The sequence below is a fragment of the Lolium rigidum genome, chromosome 5, assembly GCF_022539505.1.
Source record: "Lolium rigidum isolate FL_2022 chromosome 5, APGP_CSIRO_Lrig_0.1, whole genome shotgun sequence".
Lineage (NCBI taxonomy): Eukaryota > Viridiplantae > Streptophyta > Magnoliopsida > Poales > Poaceae > Lolium > Lolium rigidum.
This window is the reverse complement of record NC_061512.1, coordinates 230324948-230351188: the sequence shown is the minus strand read 5'-3', so window position 1 is coordinate 230351188 and position 26241 is coordinate 230324948. Positions and strand designations below refer to the sequence as shown.

The 26241-nt window shown below is 42.0% G+C and overlaps 1 protein-coding gene across 1 annotated transcript; it reads right to left on the bottom strand.

Annotated features, from left to right (window-relative positions):
• Window positions 1-10665: 10665 nt before the first annotated feature.
• LOC124652377 (phenylacetaldehyde reductase-like) lies at window positions 10666-16471 on the bottom strand. The gene is made up of 7 exons (XM_047191396.1): window positions 16446-16471; window positions 13018-13130; window positions 12750-12919; window positions 12135-12320; window positions 11596-11758; window positions 11086-11275; window positions 10666-10965 (listed from the first exon to the last, which is right to left on the bottom strand). Exons 1-7 carry the CDS (start codon window positions 16469-16471, stop codon window positions 10755-10757), a joined length of 1059 nt encoding a protein of 352 aa, XP_047047352.1. The 3' UTR covers window positions 10666-10754.
• Between the last annotated feature and the right edge of the window lie 9770 nt (window positions 16472-26241).

Genomic DNA, 26241 nt, shown 5'->3' with positions numbered 1-26241 from the left:
TATTGTTGAGTTTATTCATGATGCTACTGAAAATTATTATGAGAGAGGAAAATATGATTGTAGGAATTTACATGGTACTAAAACACCTCTCTACATGATGATTTTTTTTAAAGTTACTCTTGTTTTACCTTCACATGCTTGTCACTTTGTTATTTGTGAATTTATTTGTGTACAAGATTCCCATGCACAGGAAGTGGGTAAGACTTAAATGTGTTTCATATTTGCTTCTTGATGCTCTCTTTTGCTTCAATTCATATTACATATGTGAGCATCTATCAAATTACTGAGCCTATCTTAATGGCTATAAAGAAAAAGCTTTTTGGGAGACAACTCATTATGTTTTTATTTCTAATATTTTACTGTTTTGCTGAGTCTTGGAAGTCATTGCTACTGTAATGACATCTCCTTATCATTTTTTTATTTTCGTTTTTGTGCCAAGAGTAGCCTCTAATGGTTAGAAAGCAGTATTTGAGGAATTTGCAATTCTGTTTCTGTTTCTGGACTGTCGCGATAAAAATTCGCATAAATCACCAGAACATCACCTTGAGCTGACAATTTACGAGCATATTCCCCAGGTTATTATCTAACTTTCATTAGCTCAACATTTTTCGATCTAAGCGATGGAGAAGTCTCGAAAAAAATCGATCTTTAGCTGCTGTTCTGTTTTGACAGATTTCTGCCATTAGTCATTTGCCTCTTAATCTTTTTTCTTTTTGATTTCTTTTGAAAGAAGGAGCTTTCCGAAGAAGTTTATGCAGTATCTAATGTTTTAATATAAGCTTTACATATGTCGTACCAGAACCAAGTGGATTGCTTATTTTGATACACTAATATTGCTAATGAATTATGTTGAGTTTTGGGTGAAGGAAGTTTTCAAGTGTAGGGAGAGAAGAATGATGCCATAGGATGAAGAATGGACAAAAGCTCAAGCTTGGGTATGTCCCCTGGACACCCCAAGAAATATCCGAGAGGTTCAAGCGTCAAAGCTTGGGGATGCCCGGGGCACCCCCTCTTCATCAGTAAAAAGCACCAGGTCATTTTTCAGTGCGCTATATTTTTATTGCTTCATGCATTATGTGTTATTCTTGGAGCGTCTTTGTTTTGTTTTGTGTGTGTTTTGTTTTGTTTTGTTTTGTTTTGTTTGCTGTTCAATAAAGTTGGACCCATCATATTTGTTTTGGAGAGAGACACGCTCCGCTTTAATTGCATGAACGCTCTAGTTTTCACTCATATGTTCAACGAGCGTTCTATTTTTGCGAGTACTGCGTTTAAGCTCTAGTTTTTCATTCATATTATGTTCAGAGCTTGTTGGTTTTCTATATGAAAGTGAATTTATCTCTCTGATATCTACTGAATATTATCTACGAGAGTTGTTTCAAATAAGTTAATTGGTGTTTGATACGAGTAAGAAGTCTCATATTAATAGTGATGCAAATGAAAGATCTCCTTTGATGTTTCAATTGAGTTGACTTGATGATCATTTAGTTTTTGACTTTTAATATCACCATATGCTTTGATTAATAACTTTTGTCGCTATGCATGATTATGGCCATTATTGCTCTCTTAGTCGGTCGCCCCCTTTCTTTTGCTAGCCTTCATTTGTACTGAGTATGAGCTCTACTCATGCATCCAACTCCCAAAAACCAAAATGCCAATCGTGTCCACCATATCTACCTATATGTGGTATTTTATCTCCATTCCAAAGTAAATTGCTTGTGTGCTACCTTTAAATCCTTTCAAAAATGTATTCCTTGTTTTTGCAATATATAGCTCATTGGAAAGTAGCCTAAAAACTATTGTGGTAAGGAATATGTCACTTATGTATCTTAGTTCTTATAAGTTGCTTGTTGAGCGGTAACCATGTTATCTGGGGACGCCATCAACCTGTCACACCTTTGTTGAATATTATGTGAGTTGCTATGCATGTTCGTCTTGTCTGAAGTAAGGGAGATTTGCCATGAGTTGAAATGGTTTGAGTATGCATATTGTTAGAGAAGAACATTGGGCCGCCAACCAAAGCCATGTATCATGGCGGAAGTTTCAGCTTGGACACTCAAATCCTCAAAATCTCTTATGAGAATATTATTATTGTTGAATGCTTAAAGCATTAAAAAGAGGAGTCCATTATCTGTTTTCTATGTTGTCCCGGTATGGATATCCTTAAGTTGAGATCTATCAAAATCAAGAAATCAAATGCGATTTATCTCCTTGGACCTTTGTACATGTGGCATAGAGGTACCCCTTTGTGACACTTGGTTGAAACATATGTAATGCGATGATAATCCATGGAAATCCAAGCTAATTAGGACAAGGTGCGGACACTATTAGTATTTGATGCATGAGGCTTGCAACTTATAGGAAGTTTTATACATAACCCATATGAATTATTACTACCGTTGACACAATTGTTTTCATGCTTTCAAAATAAAAAGCTCTAGCACATGAGTAATCCCTGCTTCCCTCTACGAAGGGCCTTTCTCTTATTTTTATGTTGAGTCTTCATCTTCTAAGTTCATGCACCATTAAGAGAGCATAGTTGTCATTCTTAGTTTTATGTGCATGATCCCAAAATTATTATTGACTGAATCATGAATTTGTTATTACTTGTCCTTAAATTATTTGTATCTAGTCATCCTTTGAACTTTAAAGGTGCATGTTACTTCAAAATTATTTGTTTGTTATCACTTACCTACTCGAGGACGAGCAGGAGTTAAGCTTGGGGATGTTGATACGTTGCAAACGTATCTATAATTTTTGATGCTCCATGCTTGTTTTACACTAATTCCTCTATGTTTTATGTGCACTTTGCATCATTTTATGACATTTATTGGACTAACCTATTAACAAGTGCCACAGTACCATTTTATGTTTATTATGTTTGTTTATTGCAGAAAATGTCCAAAACTGAAAGTGCTCGGAAAATTCTGGAAAAATCACAGAAATTCTAATATACCAGAAGACCCCGGGAGCCAGAAGGAGAGCCGGAGGGGGGCTACAGGCTGCCCATACCAGGCCCAGGCGCGGCTAGCCCTGGCCCGCGCCTGGGGGTGGTATGGTGGCCTCGTGCGCCCCCTGGCGTCGCCTCTTCGCCTATAAGACCCATCTGACCTAAAAACTCCGCGACAAACCACCCTCCGTCGACGAAAAGTTCCGTAGCCACCGTCGTCACCGAAACCAAGTTTCGGGGGACTGAAGTCTCTGTTCCGGCACCCTGCCGGGACGGGGAAGTGCCCCCGGAGCCATCACCATCGACTCCACCGCCTCCACTTCGACTCCATGATGGTTTGTGAGTAGTTCCCGCAGGGACTATGGGTTCTTGGCTGTAGCTAGATGGTACTCTCTCTCCCATGTGCTTCAATGCAATGATCTCATGAGCTGCCTTACATGACTGAGATCCATATGATGTAATCGGTGTTGTGTTTGTTGGGATCCGATGGATTGATCATTATGTTCAGTATATCTTATAAGTTTGTAAAGTATTTGTTGCTGCAATATTGTTATGTTTAATGCTTGTCACTAGTGCACGAGTGGCATGATCTTAGATCTAGGCTCTATAATTGTTGCTTAGATTTGTATCTATAAATTGTATACACATGTCTTTGTCCGGAACCCGAGGCCCCAAAGTGATCTCGAATTGGGATAACCGGAGGGGATGACTTTGATATGAAGATCACATGTTTTCACCAAGTGCTAATGCTTTGCTCCGGTGCTCTATTAAAAGGAGTACCTTAATTACCAGTAGTTTCCCTTGAGGCTCCGCTGCAAACGGACTGGTAGAACAAAAGATGTTATGCAAGTTTCTCATTGCGAGTACGTATGACTACATATGAAAAACATGCCTACGATATTAATAGATTGGATATTTTGTCTTAATGCTAAATTCAATTCTGTCAATTGCCCAGCTGTAATTTGTTCACCCAATACTTGTTATCTGGAGAGTTACCACTAGTGCAGATCGCCGGAAACCCCGGTCCTTTATTTTATCATCATTGCTTTTCAATCAACTGTGCGCTGGGATATTTTCCAGTATCATTGCCTCTGTGTTACTGCTACTGCTGTGTTACTATTGCTCTCATATTACTGCTGCATCACATTTCCCTGTCAACACGCCATCAAAGTAGTACCAACTATTTTCTGACGCCGCATCATATTACCACTTCTTTCACATCACCCTGTTGCTAGTGCTTTTTCAGGTGCAACTGAATTGACAACTCCGCTGTCAAGGCTTATAAGTATTCTTTGGCTCCCCTTGTGTCGAATCAATAAATTTGGATTTTACTTCCCTTGAATACTGTTGCGATCCCCTATACTTGTGGGTCATCAAAAGGGCGCTTCATTATTTAAAATATTCAAGCATTACACCCAGCCTCTGCATAACTAAGATGCACACAACCGTTCAAGTATCAAGTCTGAAGAAAAATATAAAAGATCGATCAAAAGAGCCAAACTAGACTATGCTACGTTGGCTTCAATCCACCTAATATACAGCCACCCATATCGGGAAATAAACTCCTTAGCCGTGTTCTCCAACCGTATAGACACCTCCATAAAGAGGTCTCGGTCCTCCAAGCGCTGAAGTGGCGACCATGAACGGAGCAAAGCCGTACATCGGTGAATGACCTGCATGAGAGAACAATTCTTGTTATTGAAAATCTTGTCATTTCTACATAGCCATAGCGTCCATACGACTGCAATCACGCCCACTCTGATAAACATTTTATACCTGATATCTACCCCATTTAGTCGGTTGCCAAAAATATTTGCAACGCTACGAGGCGGGTATAAGGTAGAATCTATCTGAATGATTGACTATATAGATCTAGCAAACCTACAGTTGAAAAAAAGATGTTTTATTGTCTCATCTTGATAACAGAAAACACATTTCTTACAACCGTAAGGTTGTCTTTGGTTTTCCCTTCGTTGATGGACAGAAATCTGTAGCTGCTGAGCCTGTACATCTGGTCTCGGACAACGAGTGATCGCCAACCCCCTTTCAGTATTGGTCTCCTTTTCTATACTCCCGTCATATCATCATCCGTGTGCTTAATCAACCCCCGTTATCTCTAGATTAATTAGTGAGGTGTGCTTCTGTGCTTTCCAGAATTTTTCTGCACAACTTCTAAAGCAAACCAAAGGCTGTGATTAGAAGAGCTAATCAACCCGCTTTCATTAAGGAAAAGGGCAATTTAGTCACTGCGCTTAATTACTACTATCAGTTAATATCACGCCACAGCGGGACCGAAACTGCAGCGTGCGCAACTACCCCACGACCCACGTACTCGTTCTCATGGCTGCCGTATTAAGTCAAGGCTGTTGCCGGCGACGGCCGGACATAGAGGAGATGGGCAGATGGCTGATCAGCATTCATTCGCAGTCTTCATACAAACAGGAATACGTCGTGCGGGAGAAGCCATGTTGATGTTGGTCCGAGGCGGTGGTCGGCAACAGTCGTGAAGCTTCATCTCCACCGGCACCGCATCCGGCCGCCGGCAACGGCCGTGAAGCTTTGTTCCGCAGACCATAAGAACGAGTGTGTGGATCATGCGTCCTGGGTAGTTGCACATGGTGCAGTTCATGTCTCGCTCTCACAGGATATTAGCAACGAGTAGTAACTGCAATCCTGGATGTGCAATGACCGGATGGCCCATTCTTAACGGAAGCAGGTGCATTAGTTCTTCTAATCACAGCCTTTGCTCTTTGCTTTAGAAGTCGTGCAAAAAAACTTCCGGAAAGCACAGGAGCACACGCCTTAATTAGTTTTGACTAATATTTTATTACTGTTTTATGAAGACCAGATCAGGCCAGGTGGTCAAGAGACAGATCGTAATTTACTTTGATTTGCAGGATCAACTGAGTTAATATAAAGAAATTAACCTACCCGCCCCACAGTGTTTTCGTTCAGACTTCAGTTTCTACCTGCAGTGACTGCACGGCGTACAAGGTACTAACCATATGCGGTATTTTCAAATCCTATACTATTAACGATCTACAATGGATATAAGCAGGTACTGACTATAGCTGGCCATATGCATCAGCGTGTACCTCTATTTGCATGTGCATGTCGATCTTTGCCAGGATCTTGCTCCCCATTGCATGTAAATCTTTCCCCAGTTCTCTACCTTCTAGTAATCAGCGAGGAACATCTGTACCAGCCCGCAGGTTTGTAATTGCCTATTTTAATCAACTCCCTGTCTCATTTCAGTCTTTACAGATGGTTGGAAAGCTACATCAATCATGCCCCCTTGAATCTACCGGTTTCCATTGTAGTATCTAGCAATAGTCTAACCGAATTAGCTTTCATTTGTTCCAACTTATTGCTCATCGGCACTGAAAAGCGAACCAGCAAGAAGCAAGAACAAGACCAACATATGATGGTACTCCACAAGTGAGGCTGTAGAAAATCTTCACATCAAGATCAAAACATAATTACTTTTCAAAAATATCTTCAATTATATGCACAAGAAGTGGTACGGAGATGACAGCCAAGACTTGAATAAACAAAACAATCAAAGCCAAGTTAAATGGCAATATGATTGCAGTTTATAACAATATGGGCAAATGAGCAATATTTGCATATATAGATGGTTTATGTTTTAGTTGCATACCTGAAAAATCATCTCTAACGCCCGCAGCAACGCGCGGCGTATCAACTAGTAAATGATACGAGTAGAATTAATCAAGTTCAGTTAAATAATATCATCGAATCTTAGTTTAACGTTGCAACTTATAGATAGCATGAATCACGAAACAATCAGTGGCGGAGCTAGCACATAAGGATTGGGTTCAGCTGAACCCAATGCAATGGTGCTAATCCCCTTTATAGTTGCTATTTTTTTTTTTTTTTTTGAGGAAGCAGCAAAACTTTGCTGCAGATTTTATTTGACTTTAAACAAAGATACATCGTTCATTACATCCGGGATATTAAAACGAGGGGGATCGCAGTCCCAAAAAGTAGAAACATTTATATCAAAACAAACTCTAGCTATCTTATGATCGACACTATTTGCCTCACGAAAATAATGTTTCATAGTAACCTGGCCAAGTCTACTAGCAATGACAAAGCAATTTGTTAAGGTAGCAGTATAAGGGCTCCGGATTTGCATCTCACCATTAAAAGCTTGGACAAGCTCCATGGAATCTGATTCTATAATCACAGGAGAGCAACCAATCCTCTCAACTAGTTGAATGCCATGGAGTAGTGCAGCAGCTTCAGCCGACGTTGCATCACCAAGGTTATATTGATTTGCTTCAAATTACATGTTTGAACTCATCTATTGTTTTATACCGTGTGGTGAACCCAATGAGATTTTCTAGCTTTCCTTCGAAAACAATCCAACGGCTCAAGCTAGTTTTTCTCGGTTGCAACCTATGTTAACTTGTGACTAGTGATGCAGGGATTGGGGTCTCCCCCTTTCTTTTGCAACCTCATGTACAACTAGACAAATCTCAAGTTACAGGCCAAGTTATAACTCATACTAACACGATGTCTAAGCTAATGATTCGATCGAAAACTAAGCTAATCTCACTAGGTGGATGTCTCGCCGGGACATTTCAGCTATAGGCCTCCACAAGCTAGAGCTCGAGTGCAACAGGTGCGACAGCTTCTGCACCTTCAGGTTTGAACATGGTCTACATCTACAACTGTATTCTTATGTTTGGTAGTGACATAGGGTACTAAACCGCCTGTATAATAAGGCCACCACCTGTACGATTGTACTACCTCCATCCTAAAGCTTAAGGCTTATATTTTTTTAGAAAGTCAAACTATGTTAAGTTTGACTAAATTTTTATCAGAATCATTAACATGCAAAATACAAATTATTATTATTAAATAGATAATAAAATATATTTTCGTATGGTATCTATAAAACATTATATTTGTTGATAGATGGTTCTAAAAGTTTGATCAAACTTACTTGGTTTAACTTTTTAACAAAAATATAAGGTTTAAACTTTGGGATGGAGGTAGCCTGGCAAGCCGGCGGTCACCACCTGGCTATAGCATGTTAGAGCAGGTCTAACAGACCCGTAAAAGGGGCAAACCCGTATAATAACCGCCGATTTGAGGGTTTCGGCTCTACCCGGTCGTCTAGCACGTCCCGTAAAAACGGCCCCCGCATCGTTTTTTGCTGTTTTCGAGTACGGGGCGGGTCGTCGCCCCCTACTTGTGCGGGGTGGGAGCGGGGATAGTGGGCGAAACCGGTATCGTCCAGTCCACTGCGCGCGAAGGGTTTCGCTGAAGCCAACCGCCGCCGCCGCTGCCCGATCTCCTCCGCCCCGCCCATCCCGGCCGGATCCCGCCGCCATGGACCGTCCGCAAGAGCCGCCTACTGCCGCCGGTACACCTCCTTCGGGCGCGGTGGTTGATGTCCCCGTCGGAGGTCCGCCGACCGCCGACGTCGTCTCGGCCATGATCTCCTCCACCATCCCGTCGAAGAGGAAGAGGATCCCGAAGCAATTCTTCGAGGCACCTGCGGCGGCCGCCGATTCACCGGGCGAAGCCCCGCCGGCTGCCAAGAAGGCGGGCCGGATGAAGACCAAGGCGGCCGGGCCGAGGGGCGCCGCGCCGGCCAAGGTGCGGACAAAGGCAATCAGCCGCATCGGCCTCGCGCCTCCACCGCCCTCCAAGGTCACGACCCCTCCTCCGTCCGTTCCGGCCGATGCGCCGCCGCGCGCCGCCGCCACCCACCATCGACGTAGAAAAGGTGTTCGATGTTGAGTCCACAACATCCTACTTGGACATGCTCAACGAATCCGCGGTGAATTTGGACGCCGGTATCGGTGCATTCGATGGGGAGTGCAACGTCGAAGACCTTGATGACGAGGAGGAGGATGAGGGTGACGAGGAGGAGGTGGTTGAGGTTGATCCAGCTGCCGCCGGTTCTTCGTCGACGCCGAAGCCACGCACGGCGAACTACAGCGAGATCGAAGAGCCATCTTGGTCCGTGCTTGGAGCAAGGTGGGGATGGATGCGTGCACCGGAGTGGACCAAGGCGGCAAGCGCTATTGGCAGCGCATTGAGGATCTGTACCACCAGCTGAAGCCTCGCACGAAGAGCATGGCGGACAGATCCTACCGCTCCCTTGAAGGCCGATGGAACATCATCAAGCCGGCTTGTTCTCGTTGGAGTGCTGCCATGGATCAAGTGGCCGACAACCCCCTAGTGGATGCGTGCCGGAGGACTATGTAAGTTTTCCTTGTGTTGATGATGTGGAAACATCACAAGCTATCCATATTATGTGTTGATGATGTGGAAACATCTCCTCATACTATTGTTGTGCAGCCCAAGTATGCTCAACAACGGTACAAGGACATGGCCGGCTCGAAGAACAAGGAATTTCAATTTCAACATTGCTTTTCCATCCTTCAACATCTTCCTAAGTGGAAGTTGCGGGACAACGAGCCAAAGTGCAAGAAGGAGGCACTTCTCACCATGGATGATGAAGCAGAGGACATGAGTGGGAGAAACACCGGCAAGCCCGAGGGCAACAAGAAGGCCAAGGAGAGGGTCAAGGTAGAACTTGAAGCAGCTAGCTTCCGGGAGAAGTTGGATCAACTCATGAAGTCCAAGGAGGCATTGACGATGAAGACGTTGGAGACCAAGCTCCTCATCACCGACAAGAAGAGTGAGGTGAAGCTTGCCAAGGTGCAAGCAAGGAGGGAAGATGCCAAGTTGAAAGCCGAGCTTGACATGAAGATGATCGCAGCCAAAGAAGCCAAGGCCATGAAGGAGCTCTTGGCCGAGGAGAGGGAAATCATGATGATGCGCACCGACGGCATGGACGAGGATCAGCTGGCGTGGTGGAACGAGACCAAGGCGGACATCATTGCGAGGAAGAAGGCTGCGCGTCAAGCTCGTGCTCAAGGTGAGTCTCCGGCGAGCGGTGGCGCCGGTGGCGATGGATCCGTTGATGGTTGATCACATTTGGGAACTTCCGTGGCTTGAACATTGCCTATGATCGCGTTGTGATGTTAAAACTATGAATTATGCATCACATATTTTGGATGTTCTATGTTTAATGTGAAATTGTTGTGCAAATTGCTGTCTAAAACCCTGTTTTGAGGGGCAGGAAACTCGGACGAGCTAGCAGAACCCGTATCCCCACCCCGTAAAACAGAATATTCTGTTTTACGGGGTGGGGATACGGGTTCTGCTAGCTCGTCCGAGTTTTCGGCCGGTGAAAACCGGATACAGGGCCCTCTACTCGCGTTTTACGGGGCGAAAAAATACGGAGCCTGTTAGACATGCTCTTAGATGGTGGCCTAGACGCCGATCCGTCACCGAAACCGCTGCACACACTGCGCCTTCAGGCTTGCTTGACCGCGTTTGTGGCGCCAGTAACATTATGGCTATATTTAAGAAGCCCAAGTAGAGGCAGGCAAAATGTAAAGTTCAGTCCCAGATACGGATTATGTAGTACATCCTGTGTCCTTTAGTGTAGTGCTGTGAATATCTCACAAATTTTCTAAGTTTGGATGTACATTGACGCAGTTTAGTATATAGATATACTTAAATTTAGAGAATTCTGCAACATCCTTTTGGAATGGAGAGATTTTTTTTGTTTTTGACATGGTTAGTGTGTAACCGGGGAACTAAGTGAGGCATTGCGGCAGTATCTTATCATCTCATCTGCCCTGAAGATTGACAACTATCATTCTCACAAAACTCATTATTTTTCCAAACATATTCAGCAATGTCTCACAAGTATAATGGCGTATCTAGGTTCTAGGAGCACTGTACTACCACTACCGATTCATTCCTCAGCAGCATGAAAAAACTGAAACAGATCAGGAAGGCGGCAAGCTTGTCCCTCTCCCTCGACATCCTGCAGAATTCCTGTCTTCCGGTAGTATTCGACGCTATCCAGAAGCGTCTCCTCCAATGCCCTTGGCTTCCAGCCCTGATTCTTCAGTTTCTCTGACGAAATTGGTGTGATAGGAGAGTTCTGATCCGCATTATCCTTGCTGCAGAATGCAAAGAGACATGTTCAAACCATATGCTGGGTAAACAGGCACACGACTGTTCAGGAAAATTGTGGCATTGGCTAAGCTGAAGAGAAAAGGAACGTATTATAAGAGACACACCACTTCACGTAATTGTAGTTAGGGTACGTCTTCTTTAGCAACTCCAAGATAGCCTTTGTGTTGATGTAATTTGGTGCGGAGATATATCTCCCGGATGATTCTGGTTTCTCATACACCAGAAGCAAAGCATCGGCCACATCACGCACATCGACTATATGCCACAGCCTGTCATTCATTGCATTGGGACCTCCTGCAATGAAATTGTCAGAATGTCAGCACTCAAGAAATATTAAGCATTTGTTCGTCATGCTTTTGAAAGCGACGAGGTATCAATCTAATAATAAACTGAAGTGGACAAGCTATACAGTAGTGCATAAACAGAAGAAATATTTAAACTTCCTGATCAAAATTAATTAATTAAAGCAGATATTCCAAAAAAATATGAAGGCTTAGCAAGTTGTTATCCAAATTTACCCAACCATATACATGACATTTTACTCAGATACGTGATATATACATTCCTGCAAATAAAGAAGAATGAATAGAAAGAATAGGAAATAAAGAAGGGACCTTTTATCACATATACGAGGAGTTCGCTACTGGTATTGACAACAGGTTGCAGTTGTGGGCCAAAAACAATACAAGGACATACTGTAACAACATTAAGCCCATTCTTCTCAGCATATTCCAAGGCTGTCTCTTCAGCAACAGTTTTAGCAACACAATACCAAAGCTGCCAACAGAAACAACAAAAGGGTTGAACTTAGTCCTCACATGAATGCTGCAACCATGTGCAGTTTGTAAGTAATTTTCAAGCAACAATTAGTAAATTATTATTATGTTAATAAATCAACAAATAAGAATTGGCATTTTAAATATTTATGTAACGAAAGTAGATTATGTACTTAGCTTTATCAGCAAATATGACTAATTTTCTTTGTTCTAGCAAGTAGCAACTCGCAGTTCTGGATTCCAACATTACTGACTACATTTTCCATGCACGCATTTTAAATCTTTATGTAACGAAATTAGAGTATAGCTTCACCAGCACATATGACTAGTTTCCATTTTTCAGGTAACTCACAGTTCTGAATTCCAACATTACTGACCTCATTTTCGATGCACACTTTTTTGTCTGACCAGCAACTCTCATCTTTGGGTTTACCCTGAGGCCAGTTCGGGTTAAAGTGAACAGCAGAAGTGGATGACACCACCACAACTTTCTGAACCTTCATTGAGGAACAAACTTCAAGAATATTCAAGGTGCCCTTCACGGCAGGCTCCATTACTTCTGACTGCATGGTAGAATTGAGCACAAGATTAGTATGAAGCCACCATGAATTTCAGCTGTCCGAACGAATAGTGAGTCTTCAGTAAAATCTAATTGTGAAAACTTTTAACCCTCTAGACGGGCACTAGTAAGTCGCTTAGTTGTAGGAGTGTAGCACTTCTTGACGAAGAATAAAATAGTAAATCACTGAACAATAGCTATCCTACTTCACTCGTTCGTTCAAAAGTCATGATTAGTAGTTTTGCCGATTTGGAGGTAATACTGTGGCATACATACATAAGTCAATATCGGTAGTAGTAATTTTAGATTTGCATCCACCGGGTAGAGAATAAAAGAAAGTCAAATCCGAATTGCAACAACTTTCTGACGGTACTGCGGTTATGGGAAAGAATTATCCGTGATATATACCAAGCGCGAGTCGAGAGAGACTAGCCTGAGGATCGACGATCTTATCGGCGGGCACAGGTGACGCGACATGGAAGACGCCCTCGCAGCCCTTGACGGCGGCGGCCAGCGCGGCGCGTTCGAGCACGTCGGCCTTGAACAGCCGCAGGCCCTCCGCCGCCCCATCCAGCTGCGTCAGGTGCGCGTTCTTGGGATCGCCTGAAACAACAGCACCCGACATTACCAACCACCGAAGTAGGCCTCCGGCTGCCGCCGGAGGAATCAGATCAGGGTATAATGGAACAGGAGAGACATACATGGATCGCGGACGGTTGCGTGGACGGCGTAGCCCCGGGAGAGGAGCAGCTTGACGAGCCACGAGGCGATGTATCCGCCGCCCCCGGTCACGCACACCCGCGGCGGCGTCATCCTCTACCTCTACCTCTACCAACGGGCTGGGCTCGGGCTGGCTCTCCGATCTTGCTGCGTCGTCGGCCTGGACTGTTCCCTGCTCCTCGGAGACTCCGTCGCCTATATGTCCGCCACACCTACCGGCTATATATCTGCCGGCTAGCATCCTCCGTTGGGTAGACTCCACGGCGCAAATCGACACGAAAAGATTGTGGCGATCGAGTAAACAAAGACTCCCTCGAGCTCACGGTGTTCGTGCCAGTGAACTGCCGGTCAAGTAGAGTCCAGCGCGGCAGAGAAACGACGAGGAGATTAATTGGTGCGTCCGTGCGTGAAGGCCAGCAGCCGGCCGTCGGTTTTGAAATCGTCGCGCCTTGAGCGGCTACACCCCACACGATCGGCCCCTGGACATGCTCTACCTGCTTCCTAATTTAAGATGCATATTTGTCTTGTCAAAATCAAACTTCCTAAAATTTAACTAATTATGTATGGAAGTATATTATTGTTTATAATACCAAATGCATATATATACTATGTAATAAAAAAAATATTGATGGTTCAAATAACATTGAGTTTAATGTTTTTTATGTTTGTATTATTTTTTATATATTTGATCAAAATTTATAAAGTTTTATTTTAACTGAAATTAGTAAACATCCTAATTTAAAAATAATGAAGGAGCAATTATGTAGTACGTATATTAATTTCCGTATCTAACCATGTGGGGCTTGGGCAGCGAGATGGGAAATTTTACACGTGGAATTTCTTTTCAATTGGTGGCAAGTTTTTCATAATTTTTGTGAACTCCTAGTGTAAACTTGTCCAACATAACTCGGGAAGGTACAGAAGCTTAGGAAGCACCTCTGTAGGGGTTTTTAAGCTTGTAGTTCATTTTACGACCATAGCTAGAGTTTGTGCTTTGGTAGCACAAACCCAAATAAACATACCCTGCAGAGAGTCACAAAGCATTTCAAGATTGACAAAGCCACAAAGAAACCTTCCACTTAGATTGATCCATTGTGGGTTGGAGTTGCAACACCCTCGTACAGGACGGAGCAGTCAGCCGACCCCAACGAATTTAGGCATAACCTATAATGAAATGCCACTGATCAAAGTGCAATGGGTGTTGAACCCACAGGTAATATAAAGATAACCCAATTATAAATTTTAGCTAGTTTTGCCCCTATCCTCATGAATATCCCATTAATGGTTCATTCTAGTCTGATATAATCCATTGACCTTTTAAAAGATTTTTTTAAAAAGAGGAGCATCAATCCATGCATTCGGTCTTTATTTAGATTTTACTTAAGAAAGATCTGCCAAGAACATACAGCACAAAATTCCAAACCATTTTCCCCATTCTATTTGTTATTATTGAGTGACTTGCAAAAAATCAAATTGAAATATTACATAATTTAAGAGATATAAAAAGGATAAAGTGAAAAATGTGCAGGTGCGCGGACTCTATTCAAGTTTTCCCAATTTAAAAAGACCGAATGATTGTAACATCCCAATTTTCAAATCAATAAGAAAAGTGGTTTCCAATATTCAAAATTTAGAACTAACAAAAACTTTTATTTGAATTTGGTGCTATGCATAGTGTTCATGCATTATTATGTGACATTGCCATGATGATTGTTTGTGTGCTTATCAAAGTTGCTAAAACCCTAAACCATGATGGTGGTGATCAAATAGAAGTAAAGAAAGAGAAATGAGAAAAAAGCACAAAACCCCACATATGGGCCTATGGCCATTTTTGAAAAATCTTTAACCTAGGCCATATAAACTTTTGCCAAAGGTTTGGAAACTCATCTAAACTCAAAAGAATCCCTTTTGCATCAAAGAAACCAAAATCAAATCAAAGAAAAATTCAAAACTTAATCACATGTGATAATGGTCATTTTTTGACTTTCACATCAGGGTACCCACTTTGAGCCCCTGGATTAAGAGATTCTTAAACCAAACTACCCCAACTCTTTGCACCTCATCCAAGACCTCATCAAGATGAACAACTTTGATGTTGACCACTTTGACTAGTTCTCTTTCTATTGCTTAATAAAAGGAGGCAAAGTGGCAACATCAAATCAGATTCTAGATTAGGTCAAATTTGGTTTTTCACAAAGCAATTCCATTTTGCACACCACCACAACCATTGTGTGCCAAATAATATTAGAATCAACTCCACCAAAAATCTTTGCAAAATTTAAAAAGAAATCTCTTGCGGCCATTAACACAAACACCTTATGAGCACAAATCTGCCAACTCCCAACACTCTATTAACCAGCAGATTTTAGCCTCAACTATCAAACCTTGGTCATCATTAGCTTCCTGGTTTATCCCTTGGACAATGCCAGGCCTTGGTACCTCTTGTACCTTGACGATTTTGACCAAACCATGCCATGCCGTGGCATGTCATGCCCTCACCATGCCATTCACCTCTCCTCTCACTTCTGGCATGCATCAGCATGTCCTCGAGCTCCCCCTCTCTCCCCTGAACACGTTGGACACCGCCCCTGGCCAAGGAGAGCAAGGAAGCAGCCAGGCCAGGACGTGCCCAAGTCTCACAGTGACGCCAGCGCGCGCATGGTGGCGACGCAGAGCGCGCCAGAGCACTGCCTCGTCCCATCGCTGCTGACCTCGCCGCGCTCCCTCCTCTCGCACACGCACGCGCCCGTATACCAGCTCCCTCCCAGACACGCCCAATCGCACCGGGGAGGACGGTCGCCGTCGTCACCGTCGACGACTTCCGCCACGGTACTGTGAGCCCGCGTCACGTTCCTGCCCGCGTCAGTGCACCATTTTCTGTGCAATCACGCGCGTCATGCTCGCCAGGACATTGCCAACCCCGCTGCGTCATCGCCAGCCCCTCTGCGCCCCTATAGCGACGACGCCATGGATGACCTACTGATACGTCTCCGACGTATCGATAATTTCTTATGTTCTATGCCATATTATTGATGATACCTACATGTTTTATGCACACTTTATGTCATATTCGTGCATTTTCTGGAACTAACCTATTAACAAGATGCCGAAGTGCCGGCTCTCGTTTTTCGCTGTTTTTGGTTTCAGAAATCCTAGTAACGAAATATTCTCGGAATTGGACGAAACGAAAACCCAGGGGCCTATTTTTCCACGGAGCTTCCAGAAGACCGGAGAACATACGAAGTGGGGCCACGAGGTGGCGACACCACAAGGCGGCGCGGCCTAGGGGGGGCCCGCGCCGCCCTATGGTGTGGCCCTCTCGTCTGGCCCCCGACTCTGCCCTTCCGCCTACTTAAAGCCTCCGTCGCGAAACCCCTGAGGCGAAAAACCACGATACGGAAAACCTTACTGAGACGCCGCCGCCGCCGATCCCATCTCGGGGGATTCTGGAGATCTCCTCCGGCACCATGCCGGAGAGGGGATTCTTCTCCCGGAGGACTCTACACCGCCATGGTCGCCTCCGGAGTGATGAGTGAGTAGTTCACCCCTGGACTATGGGTCCATAGCAAGTAGCTAGATGGTTGTCTTCTCCTCATTGTGCTTCATTGTTGGATCTTGTGAGCTGCCTAACATGATCAAGATCATCTATCCGTAATACTCTATGTTGTGTTTGTCGGGATCCGATGGATAGAGAATACCATGTCATGTTAATTATCAAGTTATTACATATGTGTTGTTTATGATCTTGCATGCTCTCCGTTACTAGTAGAGGCTCGGCCAAGTTTTTACTTTTAACTCCAAGAGGGAGTATTTATGCTCGATAGTGGGTTCATGCCTCGCATTGACACTCGGGACAAGTGATGTAAAGTTCTAAGGTTGTGTTGTGCTCGTTGCCACTAGGGATAAAACATTGGCGCTATGTCCGAGGATGTAGTTGTTGATTACATTACGCACCATACTTAATGCAATTGTCTCGTTGTTAGCAACTTAATACCGGAGGGGGTTCGGACGATAACCCGAAGGTGGACTTTTTAGGCATAGATGCAGTTGGATGGCGGTCTATGTACTTTGTCGTAATGCCCAATTAAATCTCACTATACTTATCATGTCATGTATGTGCATTGTTATGCCCTCTCTATTTGTCAATTGCCCGACCGTAATTTGTTCACCCAACATGCTTTTATCTTATGGGAGAGACACCTCTAGTGAACTGTGGACCCCGGTCCATTCTTTAATACCGAAATACAAATCTGATGCAATACTTGTTTTTACTATTTTCTCTCGCAAACAATCATCTTCCACACAATACGGTTAATCCTTTGTTACAGCAAGCCGGTGAGATTGACAACCTCACTCGTTTCGTTGGGGCAAAGTACTTTGGTTGTGTTGTGCAGGTTCCACGTTGGCGCCGAATCTCCGGTGTTGCGCCGCACTACATCCCGCCGCCATCAACCTTCAACGTGCTTCTTGGCTCCTCCCGGTTCGATAAACCTTGGTTTCTTTCTCGAGGGAAAACTTGCTGCTGTGCGCATCATACCTTCCTCTTGGGGTTGCCCAACGAACGTGTGAAATACACGCCATCAAGCATATTTTCTCGGCGCCGTTGCCGGGGAGATCAAGACACGCTGCAAGGGGAGTCTCCACTTCTCAATCTCTTTACTTTGTTTTTGTCTTGCTTTATTTTATTTACTACTTTGTTTGCTGCATTATATCAAAACACAAAAAAAAAATTAGTTGCTAGCTTTACTTTATTTACTGTCTTGTTTGCTATATCGAAAACACAAAAAAAATTAGTTTACTTGCATTTACTTTATCTAGTTTGTCTTATTTACTACTGCTAAAATGGCCAACCCTGAAAATACTAAGTTGTGTGATTTCACTAGCACAAATAATAATGATTTATTATGCACACCTATTGCTCCACCTGCTACTACAGCAGAATTCTTTGAAATTAAACCTCGCTTTACTTAATCTTGTCATGAGAGAGCAATTTTCCGGTGTTAGTTCCGATGATGCTCGCCGCCCATCTCAATAATTTTGTTGAACTATGTGAAATGCAAAAATATAAAGATGTAGATGGTGACATTATAAAATTAAAATTGTTCCCTTTCTCATTAAGAGGAAGAGCTAAAGATTGGTTGCTATCTCTCGCCTAAGAATAGTATTGATTCATGGACTAAATGCAAGGATGCTTTTATTGGTAGATATTATCCCCCTGCTAAAATTATATCTTTGAGGAGTAGCATAATGAATTTTAAACAATTAGATAATGAACATGTTGCTCAAGCTTGGGAAAGAATGAAATCTCTCGGTTAAAAAGTGCCCAACCCATGGACTCGACTACTTGGATGATCATCCAAACCTTCTATGCAGGACTAAATTTTTCTTCGCGGAATTTATTGGATTCAGCTGCTGGAGGTACCTTTATGTCCATCACTCTTGGTGAAGCAACAAAGCTTCTTGATAATATGATGGTTAATTACTCCGAATGGCACACGGAAAGAGCTCCACAAGGTAAGAAGGTAAATTCTGTTGAAGAATCCTCTTCCTTGAATGATAAGGTTGATGCTATTATGTCTATGCTTGTTAATGGTAGGACCAATGTTGATCCTAATAATGTTCCGTTAGCTTCATTGGTTTCTCAAAATTCTAGACCACATCCTGCTAATGGTAATTCTTATGGTAGATATGTTTCATCTAATGAGGAAAAGATGTTAGAAATTGAAAGGTCCACCAAGAGCTTTATGCAATCACAAGATGAGCAAAATAAATTGTTTACTAAAACTATGAATGAGCAATCTACCTTGTTGAAGAAAATAGGAAATCAACTTGAAAATTTGAATATGGAGATTTCGGGTTGCAAACTAAACTTGCAAATGCTCGAAGACCGAATCTCATACATGTCTGCGTCACAATCTTCTTTAATTAATAAAATGGCTGCTAAACCTGAGAATATTGAAAATAAAATTGTTACTACAGCAAATGCTATCCAAGTTAGAATTAATGAGAATATAAGATTAATGGCCGAACTGCGTGCTAGGTGGGATAGAGAAGAAAATGAAAAACTAGCTAAAGAGAAAAATGTAGTTAAAGTTTGGACTATTACCACCACTAGCAATGCTAATGATTCATATGTTGCTGCACCTCCTACTATCAATGGTAAAATAATTGGTGTTGGCAATGCTTCTACTCCTAGTGCAAAGCGCGCAAAATTACCTGGAAACCGCTAAACCGCTCGAAACCGCTTGTGATAAAACTCGCTGAAATTTTTTCCAACCTTAGGGATGATAATCCCATTGCTTTAGATTGTAATGATTTAGATTTTGATGATTGCCACATCTCTGAAGTTATAAAGTTCTTGCAAAAACTTGCTAAGAGTCCCAATGCTAGCGCTATAAATTTGGCTTTCACAAAACATATTACAAATGCTCTCATAAAAGCTAGAGAAGAGAAACTAAAACTTGAAACTTCTATTCCTAGAAAGTTAGAGGATGGTTGGGAGCCCATCATTAAAATGAGAGTCAAAGATTTTGATTGTAATGCTTTATGTGATCTTGATGCAAGTATTTCTGTTATGCCTAAGAAAGTCTATGATATGCTTGACTTGTCACCATTGAAAAACTGTTATTTGGATGTTAATCTCACTGATAATGCTAAAAAGAAACCTTTGGGGAAAGTTGATAATGTTCATATTATGGTTAACAATAACCTTGTCCCCGTTGATTTTGTTGTCTTGGATATTGAATGCAATGCATCTTGCCCCATTATATTGGGAAGACCTTTTCTTCGAACCGTTGGTGCTACTATTGATATGAAGGAAGGTAATATTAAATATCAATTTCCTCTCAAGAAAGGTATGGAACACTTCCCTAGAAAGAGAATGAAGTTACCTTATGATTCTATCATTAGAACAAATTATGATGTTGATGCTTCATCTCTCGATGTTACTTGAGATACACTTTTCGCGCCTAGCCGAAAGGCGTTAAAGAAAAGCGCTTATGGGAGACAACCCATGTTTTTACTCCAGTATTTTTGTTTTATATTTGTGTTTTGGAAGTTGTTTACTACTGTAGCAACCTCTCCTTATCTTAGTTTTATGTTTTGTTGTGCCAAGTAAAGTCTTTGATAGAAAAGTAAGTACTAGATTTGGATTACTGCGCAGTTCCAGATTTCTTTGCTGTCACGAATCTGGGTCTACCTCCCTGTAGGTAGCTCAGAAAATTAAGCCAATTTACGAGCATGATCCTCAGATATGTACGCAACTTCCATTCAATTTGAGCATTTTCGTTTGAGCAAGTCTGGTGGCCTAATAAAATCCATCTTTACGGACTGTTCTGTTTTGACAGATTCTGTCTTTTATTTCGCATTGCCTCTTTTGCTATGTTGGATGAATTTCTTTGATCCATTAATGTCCAGTAGCTTTATGCGATGTCCAGAAGTGTTAAGAATGATTGTGTCACCTCTGAACATGTGAATTTTTATTATTCACTAACCCTCTAATGAGTTGTTTCGAGTTTGGTGTGGAGGAAGTTTTCAAGGATCAAGAGAGGAGTATGATGCAATATGATCAAGGAGAGTGAAAGATCTAAGCTTGGGGATGCCCCGTGGTTCACCCCTGCATATTCTAAGAAGACTCAAGCGTCTAAGCTTGGGGATGCCCAAGGCATCCCCTTCTTCATCGACAACATTATCAGGTTCCTCCCCCGAAACTATATTTTTATTCCATCACATCTTATGCACTTTGCTTGGAGCGTCGGTTTGTTTTTGTTTTTGTTTTGTTTGAATAAAATGGATCCTAGCATTCACTTTATGGGAGAGAGACACGCTCCGCTGTAGCATATGGACAAATATGTCCTTAGGCTCTACTCATAGTATTCATGGCGAAGTTTCTTCTTCGTTAAATTGTTATATGTTTGGAATTGGAAAATGCTACATGTAGTAACTCTAAAATGTTTTGGATAATTTGATACTTGGCAATTGTTGTACTCATGTTTAAGCTCTTGCATCATATACTTTGCACCCATTAATGAAGAAATACTTAGAGCTTGCTAATTTGGTTTGCATATTTGGTTTCTCTAGAGTCTAGATAACATCTAGTATTGAATTTTGAACAACAAGGAAGACGGTATGGAGTCTTATAATGTTTACCATATGTCTTTTATGTGAGTTTTGCTGTACCGTTCATCCTTGTGTTTGTTTCAAATAACCTTGCTAGCCTAAACCTTGTATCGAGAGGGAATACTTCTCATGCATCCAAAATACTTGAGCCAACCACTATGCCATTTGTGTCCACCATACCTACCTACTACATGGTATTTATCCACCATTCCAAAGTAAATTGCTTGAGTGCTACCTTTAAAATTCCATCATTCACCTTTGCAATATATAGCTCATGGGACAAATAGCTTAAAAACTATTGTGGTATTGAATATGTACTTATGCACTTTATCTTTTATTAAGTTGCTTGTTGAGCGATAACCATGTTTCGGGGACGCCATCAACTATTCTTTGTTGGATATCATGTGAGTTGCTATGCATGTCCGTCTTGTCTCGAAGTAAGAGAGATCTACCACCTTCATGGTTGGAGCATGCATATTGTTAGAGAAGAACTTTGGGCCGCTAACTAAAGCCATGATTCATGGTGGAAGTTTCAGCTTGGACATATATCCTCAATCTCATATGAGAATAATAATTGTTGCCACATGCTTATGCATTAAAGAGGAGTCCATTATCTCGTTGTCCATGTTGTCCCGGTATGGATGTCTAAGTTGAGAATAATCAAAAGCGAGAAATCCAAAATGCGAGCTTTCTCCTTAGACCTTTGTACAGAGCGGCATGGAGGTACCGATACGTCTCCAACGTATCGATAATTTCTTGTGTTCCATGCCACATTATTGATGTTATCTACATGTTTTATGCACACTTTATATCATATTCGTGCATTTTCCGGAACTAACCTATTAACAAGATGCCGAAGTGCCGATTCTTGTTTCTCGCTGTTTTTGGTTTCAGAAATCCTAGTAAAGAAATATTCTCGGAATTGGACGAAATAAAAGCTCGGAGGCCTATTTTCTCACGAAGCTTCCAGAAGACCGAAGACGAGACGAAGAGGGGCCACGGGGAGCCAAACCCTAGGGCGGCGCGGCCCCCCCCCTTGGCCGCGCGGCCCTGTGGTGTGGGCCCCCCGTGCCGCCTCTCGACTTGCCCTTCCGCCTACAAATAGCCTCCGTGACGAAACCCCCATTACCGAGAGCCACGATACGGAAAACATTACTGAGACGCCGTCGCCGCCGATCCCATCTCGGGGGATCCTGGAGATCGCCTCCGGCACCCTGCCGGAGAGGGATTCATCTCCCGGAGGACTCTACGCCGCCATGGTCGCCTCCGGAGTGATGTGTGAGTAGTCTACCCCTGGACTATGGGTCCATAGCAGTAGCTAGATGGTTGTCTTCTCCCCATTGTGCTATCATTGTCGGATCTTGTGAGCTGCCTATCATGATCAAGATCATCTATATGTAATTCTATATGTTGCGTTTGTTGGGATCCGATGAATAGAGAATACTTGTTATGTTGATTATCAAAGTTATGCTTATGTGTTGTTTATGATCTTGCATGCTCTCCGTTTCTAGTAGAGGCTCGGCCAAGTTTTTACTTTTAACTCCAAGAGGGAGTACTTATGCTCGATAGTGGGTTCATGCCCGCATTGACACTCGGGACAAGTGACGAAAAGTTCTAAGGTTGTGTTGTGTTGTTGCCACTAGGGATAAAACATTGATGCTATGTCTAAGGATGTAGTTGTTGATTACATTACGCACCATACTTAATGCAATTGTCTGTTGCTTGCAACTTAATACCGGAGGGGGTTCGGATGATAACCTCGAAGGTGGACTTTTTAGGCATAGATGCAGTTGGATGCCGGTCTATGTACTTTGTCGTAATGCCCAATTAAATCTCACTATACTCATCATGATATGTATGTGCATTGTCATGCTCTCTTTATTTGTCAATTGCCCAACCGTAATTTGTTCACCCAACATGTCTGTTCGTCTTATGGGAGAGACACCTCTAGTGAACTGTGGACCCCGGTCCAATTCTCTTTACTCGAAATACAATCTCATTGCAATACTTGTTTTTACCGTTTTCTCCGCAAACAATCATCTTCCACACAATACGGTTAATCCTTTGTTACAGACAAGCCGGTGAGATTGACAACCTCACCTGTTTCGTTGGGGCAAAGTACTTTGGTTGTGTTGTGCAGGTTCCACGTTGGCGCCGAATCTCCGGTGTTGCGCCGCACTACATCCCGCCGCCATCAACCTTCAACGTGCTTCTTGGCTCCTCCTGGTTCGATAAACCTTGGTTTCTTTCGAGGGAAAACTTGCTGCCGTGCTCATCATACCTTCCTCTTGGGGTTGCCCAACGAACGTGTGAAATACACGCCATCAAGCATATTTTCCGGCGCCGTTGCCGTGGAGATCAAGACACGCCGCAAGGGAGTCTCCACTTCTCAATCTCTTTACTTTGTTTTTGTCTTGCTTTATTTTATTTACTACTTTGTTTGCTGCAATTATATCAAAAACACAAAAAAAAATTAGTTACTTGTTTTACTTTACTTAATATCATGCATGTTTTTATTACACTAGTTTGGCATAATGGACAACAATGAGCTTCTTATTCTATTTCCTGAATTAAAACATGGATTGTTTGGTGCGAAAATTAAAAAACCTATGGAATCTTATTTGCATGCTGGTAGTAATATTAGTATGAACGCTTTGAACACCATTGTTGATAATGATATAGAAAGTTCTAAGCTTGGGGAAGCTGGTTTTCATGATATTTTTAGTCCCCCAAGCATTGAGGAGAAAATTTTCTTTGATGATACTTTGCCTCCTATTTGTGATGATAATGATAGTAGTCTTTTGGTACCACCTGTTATGGAGGATAAATTTGATTATGATTACAATATGCCTCCTATACTTGATGAAAATAATAATGATAGCTACTTTGTTGAATTTTCTCCCACTACAACTAATAAAATTGATTATGCTTATGTGGAGGGTAATAATTTTATGCATGAGACTCATGATAAGAATGCTTTATGTGATAGTTATATTGTTGAGTTTGCTCATGTTGCTACTGAAAGTTATTATGAGAGAGGAAAATATGGTTGTAGAAATTTTCATGTTACTAAAATGCCTCTCTATGTGCTGAAATTTTTGAAGCTACACTTGTTTTATCTTCCTATGCTTGTTACTTTGCTCTTCATGAACTTGTTTATTTACAAGATTCCTATGCATAGGAAGAATGTTAGACTTAAATGTGTTTTGAATTTGCCTCTTGATGCTCTCTTTTGCTTCAAATACTATTTCTTGCGAGTGCATCATTAAAACTGCTGAGCCCATCTTAATGGCTAAAAAGAAAGAACTTCTTGGGAGATAACCCATGTGTTATTTTGCTACAGTATTTTTGTTTTATATTTGTGTCTTGGAAGTTGTTTACTACTGTAGCAACCTCTCCTTATCTTAGTTTTGAGTTTTGTTGTGCCAAGTTAAGCCGTTGATAGAAAAGTAAGTACTAGATTTGGATTACTGCGCAGTTCCAGATTTCTTTGCTGTCACGAATCTGAGCCCACTGCCCTGCAGGAAGCTCAGAAAATTATGCCAATTTACGTGCATGATCCTCAGATATGTACGCAACTTTCATTCAATTTGAGCATTTTCATTTGAGCAAGTCTGGTGCCATTTTAAAATTCGTCAATACGAACTGTTCTGTTTTGACAGATTCTGCCTTTTATTTCGCATTGCCTCTTTCGCTATGTTGGATGAATTTCTTTGATCCACTAATGTCCAGTAGCATTATGCAATGTCCAGAAGTGTTAAGAATGATTGTGTCACCTCTGAATATGTCAATTTATATTGTGCACTAACCCTCTAATGAGTTGTTTCGAGTTTGGTGTGGAGGAAGTTTTCAAGGATCAAGAGAGGAGTATGATGCAACATGATCAAGGAGAGTGAAAGCTCTAAGCTTGGGGATGCACCCGGTGGTTCACCCCTGCATATATCAAGAAGACTCAAGCGTCTAAGCTTGGGGATGCCCAAGGCATCCCCTTCTTCATCAACAAATTATCAGGTTCCTCCCCTGAAACTACATTTTTATTCGGCCACATCTTATGTGCTTTTTCTTGGAGCGTCGGTTTGTTTTTGTTTTTGTTTTATTTGAATAAAATGGATCCTAGCATTCACTTTATGGGAGAGATACACGCTCCGCTGTAGCATATGGACAAATATGTCCTTGGTTTCTACTCATAGTATTCATGGCGAAGTTTCCTCTTCGTTAAATTGTTATATGGTTGGCATTGGAAAATGATACATGTAGTAATTGCTATAAATGTCTTGGGTAATGTGATACTTGGCAATTGTTGTGCTCATGTTTAAGCTCTTGCATCATATGCTTTGCACCCATTAATGAAGAAATACATAGAGCATGCTAAAATTTGGTTTGCATATTTGGTTTCTCTAAGGTCTAGATAATTTCTAGTATTGAGTTTGAACAACAAGGAAGACGGTGTAGAGTCTTATAATGCTTTCAATATGTCTTTTATGTGAGTTTTGCTGCACCGGTTCATCCTTGTGTTTGTTTCAAATAAGCCTTGCTAGCCTAAACCTTGTATCGAGAGGGAATACTTCTCATGCATCCAAAATACTTGAGCCAACCACTATGCCATTTGTGTCCACCATACCTACCTACTACATGGTATTTCTCCGCCATTCCAAAGTAAATTGCTTGAGTGCTACCTTTAAAATTCCATCATTCACCTTTGCAATATATAGCTCATGGGACAAATAGCTTAAAAACTATTGTGGTATTGAATATGTAATTATGCACTTTATCTCTTATTAAGTTGCTTGTTGTGCGATAACCATGTTTACTTGGGGAACGCCATCAACTCATTGTTGAATTTCATGTGAGTTGCTATGCATGTTCGTCTTGTCTGAAGTAAGGGCGATCTACACTGAGTTGAATGGTTTGAGCATGCATATTGTGAGAGAAGAACATTGGGCCGCTAACTAAAGCCATGTTCCATGGCGGAAGTTTCAGTTTTGGACAAACATCCTCAAATCTCTAATGAGAAAAGAATTAATTGTTGTTGAATGCTTAAAGCATTAAAAGAGGAACAATACGTAAACTCAATTGTACTTCGTTCA